Genomic DNA, 13,539 nt, shown 5'->3' with positions numbered 1-13,539 from the left:
GAAAGCCACACCGCCCAAAATACGAGATACGTCCGCGAGACTATCTACCGCGCACACCATGCCATAATAGTGGCATTAGCGCATAAACTAGATGTATTTTAACTTCACAGGTAGAAAAATAATTCGTCCAGGTTTCCTACTTCAGTATTGGCTTCAACATGATCGATTTCAATATAGCTTAATTTTGTTTAGCATACAAAACTAAACCTTTCAATCTTATTTTAATTTAGGAAATTATGCCAGAAACAAAAGGAAAAGAGTGAAGCCTTTTTTTTTGTATTGTAAAAATACAACCCGACAGGGAGGAAAAGGCTAATAATTGAATTAGCAGCATGAGCAAGGATCAGTTGAGCAGATATAGAATTGACGCTCAGGCTTAAACAAAAAAAACAAAAACAAAAACAAAACTCTATTTAAGAGATATTACAGAAGTCCATCGACAATTGTTACAGATAAGTATTTTAGTACAACAAAACTAATCATTTAACAGACAGATAGATAGATAGATAGATAGATAGATAGATAGATAGATAGATAGATAGATAGATAGATTGTCCCATGGTGGAATGGTGACTCTGAATAGGTGGTAAGAGAAAGAAAATAAAGCTTTCAAGATTTTGCGCAGTAATCCAACCCAGGATAACAGTATTTATTTTAAACTATGTAGGGCAAAAGCAAGGAAAACTGTAAAAGATGCAAAGAGGAAATGTTGGAGGGACTTTTGTGGAACACTGGGGCCTGATACTCCAGTCAGGCAGGTCTGGTCAAGAATTCATAAAATGTCTGGTAAAATGGTAAAGTCCTTAATGCCAGCCCTGTCTGACGGATGTAGTGATGTAGTTAACAACCTAGAGCAAATGTATGTGTGAAAATATTTCAAGAGGTGCATAATTCTAATTCTGTAGGGGATTATGTCTTTAAAAGAAGGGAAGAAACTTTAAATGAGGAGGGGTGGGAACTGAATGCTATGGCTTCAGAGGATTATAATATGTTCTTTTCATTAAAGGAAGTTAAGCAAGCAGTGAAAGATGGTGCTAATACTACTCCAGGCCAGGACAGAATAAGCTATGAAATGCTAAAACATTTAGATGATATAGTGCTGGAGGAAGTATTGGCCTTATTTAATTATGTGTGGAAGGAGGGTTCTCTGCCAAAGGTGTGGAAACATGCTGTCGTGGTTCCTGTCCTGAAGCCAGGAAAAGACCCACCTAACCCGTCGTCTTATCGACCAATAGCTTTAACAGCAGTTTTCTGTAAAGTAATGGAAAGAATGGTGACAAACAGGTTAGTACATTTTCTTGAAAATAAAGGTTTTTTTGCAGGTTTTCAAAATGGGTTTAGAATTGGGAGAAGTCCAATTGAAAGAGTTAGGGTATTTAAATTTCTTGGTGTGTGGATGGATGAAAGACTTTCATGGAGAGGACATGTTGATAAAGTTGTTGAGAGGTGTGAGAAAGTTATAAACATCCTTCGTAGCTTGACAGGGAGTGATCGGGGGGGCCAGAAAGAGACTTTATCAATGATTTATCGTGCAATGATAAGGTCCATTTTGGACTATGGCTGTGTCTTCTTCGGGGCAGCTGCAAAGTCGGTGTTATTTAAGTTAGAGTACAGGCAAAAGCCCTGAGGATTTGCTGTGGTGCTTTCAAGACAACGGCGATCCCTGCGCTGCTCATAGAAATGGGGGGACTACCGTTAAGTTTAAGGAGGGACAAATTAGGGATGCACTGTTTTATCAAATTATGTGGTGCAGGGTTAGGGTGGGTCTCCGACTGTCTCTTAGCCAGCTCCTGGGAATTCTCAATAATATGAGAAAGGTCAATTTTCGGAAAGATGGTCACCTGTGTCTCCTTGGCTCCTTCCTGAGCCAGAAGTTTGCATGTCTCTTCTTGAGGAAGGGAATAACAGTCTTAGGTCAGATGTTGAGAGGGTTTTAGAGCAGTTTGGTGGGTGGGTGAGAATTTTTACTGATGGGTCAAAGGATCCTACGACAGGGAGAACTGGGATGGTTTTTTTTTTTTTTTTTTTTGAGAATAAGGGGTTGTCTTTTAGTGTTCGACTGTCTGATAATTTGTCTGTTTTTTTTTTCTGCAGAACTGCTGGCTATTCTTGGTGCCTTGGAGGGGGTGGAGACTTACAAGCCCATAAATACAGTAATATGTTCTGATTCTGCTGCTGCTTTAGTGGCAGTGAAAGAGGGCAGATCAAAAGCTCGTCCTGATCTTATTTTTTTTTAATTTTGTGCTGCATCAAGAGAGTTGAGAGGGCAGGGTGTTCTGTGTTTTTTTTTGTGGGTACCAGGGCATATGGGTATTTCAGGAAATGAAGCAGCTGATAGGTTAGCTAAGGAATCCTTGGCTGGAGGAAATATTGAAGATAATGTGGTATTGGGGAAGGGGGAGATAATGAGTATTTTTAAAGGAAAATTGCAGGTTTTGTGGCAGCAGGCGTGGGACCAAGAGAGAAGGGGGTGGCATTATTATTCTATACAACCAGTAGTAGTATATTAAAAAAAAACCTGAAGAGTTCTCTGGGGAGGAAAGACCAGGTTATTCTGTCTAGGGGCACTGTTGTCTATTCTAATCGCTCTAATTGATGGGGAGACATGGAAATGGGCTGTGCGTGTGTGGAGAAGTAGAATCAGTGCTGCATGTAGTTCTTTTTTGTAAACTGTATTCTTGGCAGAGGCAGAGGTTGTTTGCTGAGTTAGCCGACCTGGGTTTGGGAGCTTTCTCTCTGAGAAATATACTAGAGGTGGGAGAAAAATTGTTGAAAAATGTTCTAAAGTTTCTTCACTCCTGTGGAGTGCATGAGAGGATTTTGCGAATATGGATGGGTATGATTGACCGGTGGAGGGCAGCATTGCGCCGTATGGCGTACAGCCTGCCGGAAATCAGAAGAAGAAGAAGAAGACGACGACGAAGAAGAAGAAGAAGAAGAGGAAGAAGAAGAAGAAGAAGAAGAAGACTAACAACAACTTTTTGAAAGTTGTCCTGTTTTTTATTTTTAACAGCTAGCAAGCAAGCAAGCTGTGTGTTGGATTAGTATGAATGTCTTCGTGCGGTGAACCAGGTGAGTTCAGCATCTCCCCGACAATGAAGTACCCGATTTAGTATTTACTTCCCTTATAATACGAAGATTAACTGCTGCTATGCTACTCGTTGCTGAGTGTCAACTTGACCTCGAGTACAGTATATTACACTGGTGATAGCAGACTCTTACTGTCTGTGGTATTTTCTAAAAAAATAAATAAAAAAATATCCTCAAAGTTTACTCAAAAATACCTCATAGTTTCAATACATTTAAAGTATATCTCCACTGTATCAATAGAAACGTGTTATATACTATCTATAACAAAAGACACAGGTTCAGATAGGCTTCTCAGTAGTAACTCAACATGTTTTATTATGCCTTGAGTAATATTTCTGAGACATGTTTCGAGATTGATTGAAGAAATGAAGTCTTCTGTTTAAGAAAAATGTCCAGTACGAAAATTGTTCACCTATTTCAAATCTGACTGGGCAAATAAATGATTAATAAGAATAAAGGACATTCAAAATTAATCCTATGCTATATTAGCAAGTCCAGCTATGGTTTTTCTCTAGATAATGCTATAAAGATATTACTTCTTTCATGAAAAACAACAAAAAACAGGACATTTTTATCACTTCATGGAGAAAAAAACAGGACACAAATGTCTAAATGGCCAAAAATGTTGCTAACCGTGATGATGCAAAACAAAATACACATTATCTAAGTGCTCTACGCTACAACAGAGAATTGATGCAATCACCTGACACCTGCCCCTATTGTCCCTGTTACTACTACAGGAAACCCTGAGAGGAAGGAAGTGGGGGTCTCCATGGCCAGTGGGACTGAGGACACCAGTGGCGGTGCCTCGACCAGGAGGTGCAGAGTCAACTCACACGCTCACTCCCATTCGCACGGACGCAGCTGGGTCCAACGCTCCAACTCGGAGCCGGTGGTCAATTCCGCTGATTCCAATCAGGAGTTTGCAGAACCCAGTACGGGTTCCGTCTCCGAGCTTCGCTACCTCTACCACTGGTTACAGAAGAGCCTTCCATTTCTCATCTTGCTGTGCTCCAAGCTGGTCATCCAGCATGCTGCCGGTGAGTACGAGATGGACTGTCATGGCTTTTTGAACATCCCTGAACAGGTCATCATCACTTCCGCTCATGGTGTTTGTTTTTAGGTTTGTCTGTTGGGGTCGGCCTCCTTACAAGCTTTCTGTATGTCAACAAAAATATCCAGACTCAAGTCTTTCTGCAGGTATGTCAGAAATAACAGAAACACAACATATGTTTTTTGTTTTTATCCCCATTTTAAACAAAGAATGTCACAGAAATGTATATTAAAAAAAAAGTGTGTGTGTGTAAAATGAAAAACGTGTTGTTCTTAATAACTGGAAATATCTTTCATTTTGAACAACTGAAATAGGTTCTTCTAAATCAGTGAATATTTTCCCTTTCTCTTAGTATAAAGACACAAATCATTTATTTGTTTAAATTCCTGTTGCTCTGTTCTGCAAAACCAATGTTTCTGCTGGTGTTAATCCTCAGGAACGTCACTCAAAGCTGCAGTGTGTGTGGCTGCTACTGTTCCTGACCACTTCCACCCTTCTGCTGTACTACACATTTTTCTCTGAGACACTTTATTATTGGTAAGAGTCAAAGATTTATTTCATACCAGTTAATTACCAGCCTCTATTTTAAAGTTTGTTTAAAGTTGCTTTGAGAAACATTTTTAATGGTAATTAATAATATGCCTTAACAGTCTAGTGATGCCTCACGTTACCTATAACAGCAAATGAGAGTGAATCAACTGATGCACTTTAGCGTGTTCTACATGGCTATGGCTCGGGCTGGATCAACACAGCGCAACACTTGGACTGAACATGACCGAATCAGACAGAGTCAGTCAGTTTCTTGCAGCTTCAGGCCAGTCGAGAGACACACAGTCCTTCCAGCGGGTCCTGGGTCTTACCGCTTGAGTCTGAGATCTTGTCGTTTTGCTCATGACCTTTGGGTCATGGGAGCTGGAATGTAGAAGCACCGGTACAACGACCGCATTACTGCAGCTGCTGCACCGATCTGTGCAATGCTCCATGTTTCTCAGGAACAAGACCCCAAGATACTTCAACTCTTTTTATGACCCAATATAATTACTATTGCATAAATATTAATACTCTCTGTAACTTTTTGCAGTATTAATTACTTAATTCATTTTAATTTAACAGACTATGAGACACTTAGCACCCTTAGTTAACGTTAGCACACATTTACAGTTTTCCCATTACCAAAATTTGTTAGCAAATTTACAGAAAGACAAACAACACAAAATTGCTGATAATAAGTGGACCTGGACACCAGACAGCGATTACATGAGTGATTGTGGTATAGTGTCGAATGAACATGTGGATCGTTTAAATTTTATTGTGTTAATAATAATAGTCATTTAAAAGCCTAACTATGAACAAGAATTGTTGATGATAATAATAATAATAATAATAATAATAATAATAATAATAATAATAATAATAATAATCACCATCACCATCATCATCATCATCATCATCATCATCATCATAACAACAACAAATTTTTCTCAGTCTCATTTTTCTCAGGCCCAACATTGAGCCCCTGGATTTCTGGGCAGTATTATGGGCTGTCGTCATCACCAGCTTCGTAATAAAGTTTCTCTGCATGGGAACTAAGTGCCTTATTCTGCTGCTGCCATCACCAGTGATGTCCTATAGAACCCAGGTCAGAGCAAGGCAGGGTTCATCTCTTGAAAAAAACAAACAAAACAACAACAACACAAAGTCAAAATAATAATATTTTTCTCTGTGCTTCCGTGTCCTAACAGTCCTAGTTCAGTTGTATCTTTATGTCTCCAGGGTTGCTTCATGATTCTTATTGAAGAGCTTGGTCAGCTCTATCAGTTCATAGCTCCAGTTTCACTGTGGTTCAGCTACCTGATTTCCTATCAGGAGGCTGATGGATTTTTTGGAGTCACACTGAGCATTCTTTTGGCGTTGTTCTACCTTATATTGAAGGTGAAGCCACTAAAACGAAATACTAATTTATTCAATTCATGTCGTCTTGTTTTTTTTTTTTTTTTTTTTTTACTATGAATTTATTTTTCTGTCTTCAGCTTTTGGGATTATACAACCAGTGGATGTCTTTACTTGTAACTGTCAGGGTATTCCTCAAGGCAGAGGTCAGTGTTCAACTTCTTTGTTGTAATGCGAATGCAGTACCAATGGTATCAACTTACACCCAATTATGTTAATCGCTTTTTTTGTTCTCTATTTGCCACGTAGCACCCAGGCTCAGCAGTCACTTGGAGTTTGTGCAATGACGTAGGAGATATTTGCCCAATCTGTCAAGGAAAGTACAAAGAGCCTCAGGCTTTACTTTGTCAGGTAAATTCTCATAATTGTCTGTGTGTGTGTGTGTGTGTGTGTGTGTGTGTGTGTGTGTGTGTGTGTGTGTGTGTGTGTGTGTGTGTGTGTCATAAATGTATTATTTATTGCACAAAGTATGACCTACTGTTGCCTCTCTGTTTTGTAGCACATATTTTGCAACAAATGCATCGTTCTGTGGTTCACTAAAGAGAAGAGCTGTCCCCTCTGCCACACTGTAATCACTGAAAAGATCCATGATTGGAGGGATGGCTCGACTTCATCTTACCTGCACATTTATTGATTTTCAAGGTGGATGTATGATTGTATGACTTTGGATGTGGTGAATTGATATTATTTTGTATTTAATGTGATTTCTTTAAGATTTTTCAACATATAATTGCATATTTTTTAAGTTGACAGTTAAGGAAACAAAAGAGGGAAGGAAGGAAGTAAGGAAACATCATGATCGAACGTTATTGTTCATGGGCACCACACCAGCGTACCTTAAACTAGGAGTTTAAAATTAGTAATCACACATTCAGACTGCATCTCCAAAAAAAAGTTAAGAGCACCGCACATGCAATTCCCAAACATTGACATCATATGTCACCATCATAGAAACATACATGCATCAGAAGAATAAATATATTTAGTTAATAATCAGTTTTAGGTGATAAATTAACTGCTTCTTTCCGAACTTCCCCAATTATTTTCCACACTCTGGTAGATTCACACAATATTCCACATTCAATATGGTGTCAAATAAATGAATGTGTCAAATGGACAGAGCGTTTTATAATCGACATTTGACAGTCAATCTTTAGTAGCCTAGTCAAAGCCCAGTCAAAATAAAAGTTCCTGCACTTGCAAACCTTTGGCAAAACAGGCCCATTGTTTGCCTTCTGAGTTTCCCATGTCTTTGTTTTGTGTTGTTATTCTTTACAGGACAGTAAGTAGCATTTGTATTCTAAGTTCTTTCCTCTATTGTTTCTATTCAAATACTAGAAAAGTTACAATATTTTGTGTATTTTCACAAAAACTGTTTTATTTTTTCTGTTATTGCACGTTGCATGTAACATTCAACACAGACTTACACCCATAACAAGCAAATGAGCTTGTGAAATTTAAACAAATTATTTTTCTAATCTTTTGGAATACGATGTAAAAAGACAATTTAACTTCTTTTTTTGGTTGTTTTCTTTGTGTTTTCAATTGCAAAATGAAATAATTTATTACATGATTTACTACAGACAATAAACTTCAACTTTCCCAATTTTCACTTCTAGTATCATGATCATGGTCTCCCTCTTCAGTTCTCTTATTTGCAGTTGCAGCAATGTTGGCTGCCTTCAAACAGATCACGCTTGGTGTCTGGAGGATAACCAGTGCTGACATGAAAGTGTGATCGGTGCTTAGTCAAAACACTTTTTCTTTTCACACCACAACGGATAGTGACATTTTGCCAAGCAGACTGCACACAGCAATCATGGGCCATTTGGGGTCTAATTTCGAAACCACCTTACTATTCAACTTTTGTCAGAAATTCCAATTTGTCACCAACACAAAACTTGTACATTGAGTCACTCGAAAAACTCTCAACAAACTCACCTATAGTATGGGCAGCATGATTGTCTGCAATGTGTCAGGGTGAGCAACCAGTGAAATGAGGGCACCCTGATCTTTTCATACAGTCAAATATTGCAAGAGAGGACAGTAGAGTATCAGTTATGCAGTTTTGAATCATGACCTGGCGGCAAATCATGTAAAAATCCAGTACGTGCGACAAAGTTTGTGTTTCTTACCAGATGTGTTGATTAGGTTGCAAATCTCAAAGTCATTGATATAAAGATGATTCATATTGTCAAACCTTCACCGGAAATGAAATCATCTTACTTACATCCTACTTGCCAGTCCTTGCCCTTCTGTATTCTTTGGAAGACACCATTGGCTGCTCTTGCACTTTGGAATTTTCAGCTTTTGTAGAGATTGCACTAGAGGGATTCTTCTGACCATCTAGTATGTACCCAACCTCCATGACGTTGGGTGGTGCTTACTCTCCTTGGTTACTTTCAACTGGTAGGTGTTGCGACCATGGACAGTGGTGATGTTTTGTACCTGCTGTATGCGTGACTCTTGATACAAATTTAGATCATCAATGGCTGTTGTGTTTACAATGATAGCCAGGGCAATGTCATCTGCATATTTAAGAAGTGTCATCTCCACCCTGATTTCTTGATATTTGGGCATGTTATTGGTCTCTGCAGAGAAGAGGGGAGGAGATAAACTACAGCCTTGGGGGAGCGCTGTATCTAAAACCAATGTCCTGGATTTAAAGCTATTTAAAAGTACCTGTTACGGTCTGTCCTGTCAAAAGCTCCTTATCTGTAAAAGGTGAACCTGTAGGTCTGGAAGATGGTGGAGCAGGGGGTTTTGTGTGAGTGTTCAGAGTCCAGATGTGTCGTGACAATGTCTAAAAGTGTTAACACCTGCATCCTCTACACTGTGTCGAGCCCTGTACACAACTGGAGTGGATACAACTTGGAGGGCAGTGTTTGTCAGCCACACACTATTCTGCCCATACATTTACACAATACTGATATCAAGGGCACTGGTCTGAAGTCTTTCATGTGCCTTCCATGCACCTTTTTGTGGATGGGGATCATTATGGAGAGCTGAAATCCCAAAGATGTCAAAAATAGCCTGGTGAGAACCCCACTTAACTGAGTGGAGCGGAACTGCCAATGAGCCTGTCAGGGCCATGGGCCTTGTATGCTCACTGTTTCTTAGGTGTTTGTCAATACTGAGGATTGGGAACTCAGTGTTGGGCAGGTCGGGTTGGTTGGTGTACTACAGTTGTTGGACTGGGTGATGAAGCTGTTGGGCTGGTATGCGAAGGAGGCGGAGTCCGAGCAGTCAGTCACTGCAGGTTTGGTGGCTTGGCCCATTATCATGCCATGCCACCTTTGCATTGCCAGATGTCAGCTTTTTCTCAACGTTATTCTTTAAGTTGATCTTGGCCATCTTGACCTTCCTCTTACCACTTGCACACCGTGGACTTGTCTCTATGTAAGAAAACATGTTTAATCTGGAGCAAACAGAGTGTGACGTCCTTATCCTAAATGTAGGTCATAAATTATTATTTGTTTGGTAGGAGTAGCTCTGTCTTCACACAATTAAACATAGGAGGTCAGTACACTGCCACAGACATTTAAAAAATGTAGTAGTCTGCAAATTCAAAGCAATCCTGTAGTGTTTTGGTTTATTCATTTTTCCAGACAGTGGATTGTGTAATGGGTTCACTGGTTTTCAGTATTGACCTGTATTTTGGCAGTAGCAGGATGACGTGATGGTCTGAATGTCCAAGAGGTGGTTGTGGTGATGAGATACACACATTATTGATGTTACCATAACAGAATTCCAGTAAATTCTGCGTTCTGTTGGGAGAATTCATTTATTGTCCAGATTTGGTGTGGTGGTCACATTTCTTAAGAATTCCCCAGTAGAAATATTAGTTGAGCTCAGGTTTTGTTGACTACCCTGTTATAACTGCCAGCTATGAGCTCAGCAGCGAGAGTGAAGTCAGACCCTAGTACAAAAGGTAAAAAGACAACAATCTTTTTACCTTTTGTAAAAAGGGCTAATAGTTGTGCTTAAAGGGCAGAGTCAACACTTCATGTTTTCTGCTCTGTCTCGGTCACTGTGGCCCACCTGCTGTTCACAGCCAAGGAGAGCCTGCTCCCAATCGACTTCCTTGTCAAAAAGGATAGATCATTTTCAGTGATCAGTTATTCTGTGATTTTATACATTTATGAGACTTGACTTGACTTCGTCTGACGCATTATCTGGAGTCAGGGTGCGGGGGCAGCAGCCTCAGCAGAGACACCCAGACTTCCCTGGCCCTTGTCACCTCCTCCAGCTCATCAAGGCGTTCCCAGGCCAGCCGAGAGACATAGTCCCTCCAGTGTGTCCTGGGTCTTCCTCGAGGCCTCCTCCCGGTGGGACATGCCTGGAGCACCTTCCCAGGGAGGCGTCCAGGAGGCATCCGAAACAGATGCCCGAGCCACCTCAGCTGGCCCCTCTCGATGCGGAGGAGCAGCTGCTCTACTCCAAGCTCCTCCCGGGTGACTGAGCTTCTCACCCTGTAAATCTATGAGTTGCTTGTTGCCTGGTTGTGAAGATCGATCAGCGTCATAAGTCATCTTCACCGACAATATATTATACATAATAACAATACATGATAATGATATTAATGTGGTGTTGTGGAGCAGTGGTTAGCACAGTTGCCTCACAACAGCCTTTCTGTGTGGCATCTCTCTGTGTCTCCGTGGGTTTTCTCCACGAAATGCAATCACAGAAAACAAAATTCCAAAACATGAATGGATCCCTGGGCCCGGTTGGTTCTCTCTGATTGTATAAAGCGCTTTGAGACGCCTTTGGCTGTGATTTAGCGCTGTACAAATAAAAGTTTATTATTATTATTATTATTATCCCTAATGCACTGGCTGGGATTTGCAGAAAAAGACTAAAGACTACTATTTGAGTTAAAGGTGCTTCACTCTCAAGTTTTGACTTACTTTGTTCTGTATCGGCATAAGTTGTAGAAGAACCTAAACAAACCTTACTTTTGGGAGGAAACAAAGTTGGAGGCAAGAAACACAAAACCAGCAATAACAACAACAAAAATACAGTATATTAATAAACAGCTTGCTGGTCTCACAAATGTGAAAAAAAGCCCTTGAGAGACACCATCTCATTTGATTGTTCATATTCAACTTCACACTGTCATCTTTAGCACGGTTCAGTTGGGTGAAAAAGTCACCGTTACCACAATGACCAGTCACACGTGCTTCAAAAATATGATGTTTTGTCAGAAACGCCTTTACACAAAATTGTGTTTTACACCCAATTAAGCAAGATTACTGTTTCAATAATTACACAGATCTGACGTCTCTTTTTTCCCGTCCGTCCATCTTCTGTACCCGCTTCCTTCTGCACTCGGGGTTGCCGAGGTCTATTGGAGCCTGTCCCGACTGTCATGGGGGAAAGCAGGGTACATCCTGGACAAGTTGACTTCATTTGTTTTAAATTAAATTATTATTCATTCATTCATCTTCCATACCCTCTTCTTCCCAAGCTCAGGGTCACAGGGGGTCTGCGGGAGTTTATCCCAGCTGTCATAGGGTGAAGGCAGGGTGACACCCTGGACAAGTCGCCAGTTCATCATTCAATTATATGAATTTGAATCATTTATGTAGAAATGTGTCTAAAAATAACACCTTTCATTTTAAAAATATGGGTTTTGTTAAAAATTCAGAACTTCATAACTCAAAATTAGTCATCCATTGCTTGAATCTGAAGCAGTATTCAAGAAAATCAAATCATGAAAACAGATTTGTATTCTTATCATCCGGTATAAAACAATGGTTAAAAAAGACAAAAAACGCCAAACTGTTCACTTTTTCTTTATTTATATTGGCTGAAGAGGGCAAATGTGTTGAATAATAAACAAAATGAAGTTACAGGTTATTATATAGACTTTCTAATAATATATGTAATTATATATACATAACTGTATTTCTGGAGCATAATGGACACTCGTGACAAGTTACGAGTCTATCTATCTATCTATCTATCTATCTATTTATCTTTCGAACTACACCATTGATGAAACATTTACATATGAAAGTGTAAAAACAAGCCAGCCTCCCAAATAAAAGCCACTAAAGAAAACAGAAGCTACAGGATGTTATGACGGGGAACAAAAAGGAATACTGATGAGGTGAAAAATCCGGAACGTCAGACAGCCTACAGACTGTTGTCGCCTTAACATCTTAACAGCCAACACCAGTCTGATAAGCTATCTGAAAGGCCGACAAAAAAACACATATTGACAATTGAATTCCTCATGAAACTTACCATGACATTAAAAAAAAGAGTGTTCTGAATAGAGCTGGTGCAGAGCACAGAGTTCATCCCGCTCAACAGTGCCACTCTGTTTTGAATTTCCTCAAGAGACTCGTCGCTCGGCCCTGTGACTCGGGTAGTGCATTGAGTTCATCTGGAGGTTCAGCTGAGGTAACAGCCTAGACACTTTATACTGTGCGCTTGAGGGATTTTTCCCCCCCTTCTCCCTCCTGCCTGTGCCTGTTTTAGTACCCACGGCTTATCCCAGCAAAGCACAGCAGCAGCAGCAGCACAAAAGAAAAGAAAATAGCGGTGAAGAAAGATCATAAGCTTTACCTTAACACAAACATAGTCTCCAAGTCAAAAGCAAAACAGACACTCTTCTCTGCAGAAATGTTTCAGGACACTATTTTCATTTCTTTGTTAAGAACCACTGGTTTTAACCCATACGAGAATAAAATGGGCAGAAAGTCTTAGTTTTACGCACAGTCATGTGCACATACATGTGCACATACATGAGTCCAGATCTTTTTCAGTCTACGGCTGCAGCTGGTCAAGTCTCCAGAGGTGAGTCATGTACACTATTCCCGCAACCATAACGTTAGCAACACACAAAGGAATTGTCCTTCTGATTCATAGCTGATTTTCTGTATCTCCAAAGAGATCTAACCGACTGCGATCGTTATTACCATTATCACACAGAAAAGAAAAAATATATGTATACATGTATAGCATGTCATCTACCACAGTTAACACCAAACACTAAAGTTGGAGCACAGTTTCAAAGATGTGCTATGAAAAAAGCATCAAACAGCCATTTTTTAACAAGGCACCCTAAATATATTGCTTATGCCGACCAAAATTCAAAACTATTAAAGGTTGTAATGAGGAAACAAACGGAACAACAAATTCATAAATGTGTGAAATGCTGAAGTTCCTTTCATACAGCAAAAATAACCAAAGGGAACTAATGACAATTTTAAACACAGATTCAAAGTAACACAACGCAAAATGCTCTCGAACAAGCACTTACCTTATGAAAACATTGTTAAAAAAAAAAAATCAAAGTTTAAAAATAAAATTTCAACTTTCTAAAGTTGAGCTTCTGTGTAATGCAGTGTAATATTGCTGTAACAAAATGACTTCATTCATTTTTGATTGATCACTGCAAGGCATGGCCACGCTCCGTTACTGGCCTTAACTCAGTG

At 39.7% G+C, this 13,539-nt stretch overlaps 1 protein-coding gene across 1 annotated transcript; it reads left to right on the top strand.

Moving 5' to 3' along the window:
* Positions 1–2,914: 2,914 nt before the first annotated feature.
* Positions 2,915–7,706, top strand: rnft1 (ring finger protein, transmembrane 1). Its single transcript, XM_076019879.1, has 9 exons — positions 2,915–3,072; positions 3,831–4,130; positions 4,214–4,290; positions 4,581–4,681; positions 5,630–5,783; positions 5,918–6,076; positions 6,175–6,240; positions 6,344–6,445; positions 6,594–7,706. Exons 1-9 carry the CDS (start codon positions 3,051–3,053, stop codon positions 6,726–6,728), a joined length of 1,116 nt encoding a protein of 371 aa, XP_075875994.1. The 5' UTR covers positions 2,915–3,050; the 3' UTR covers positions 6,729–7,706.
* Positions 7,707–13,539: the final 5,833 nt, after the last annotated feature.

This window comes from Nelusetta ayraudi, unplaced genomic scaffold (genome assembly GCF_046127955.1).
Source record: "Nelusetta ayraudi isolate G7.1 ecotype Tasmania unplaced genomic scaffold, CSIRO-AGI_Nayr_v1 ptg000011l, whole genome shotgun sequence".
Classification (NCBI taxonomy): Eukaryota; Metazoa; Chordata; class Actinopteri; order Tetraodontiformes; family Monacanthidae; genus Nelusetta; species Nelusetta ayraudi.
The sequence above is the reverse complement of the archived record's forward strand: the minus strand, read 5'-3'. Positions and strand labels throughout refer to the sequence as shown.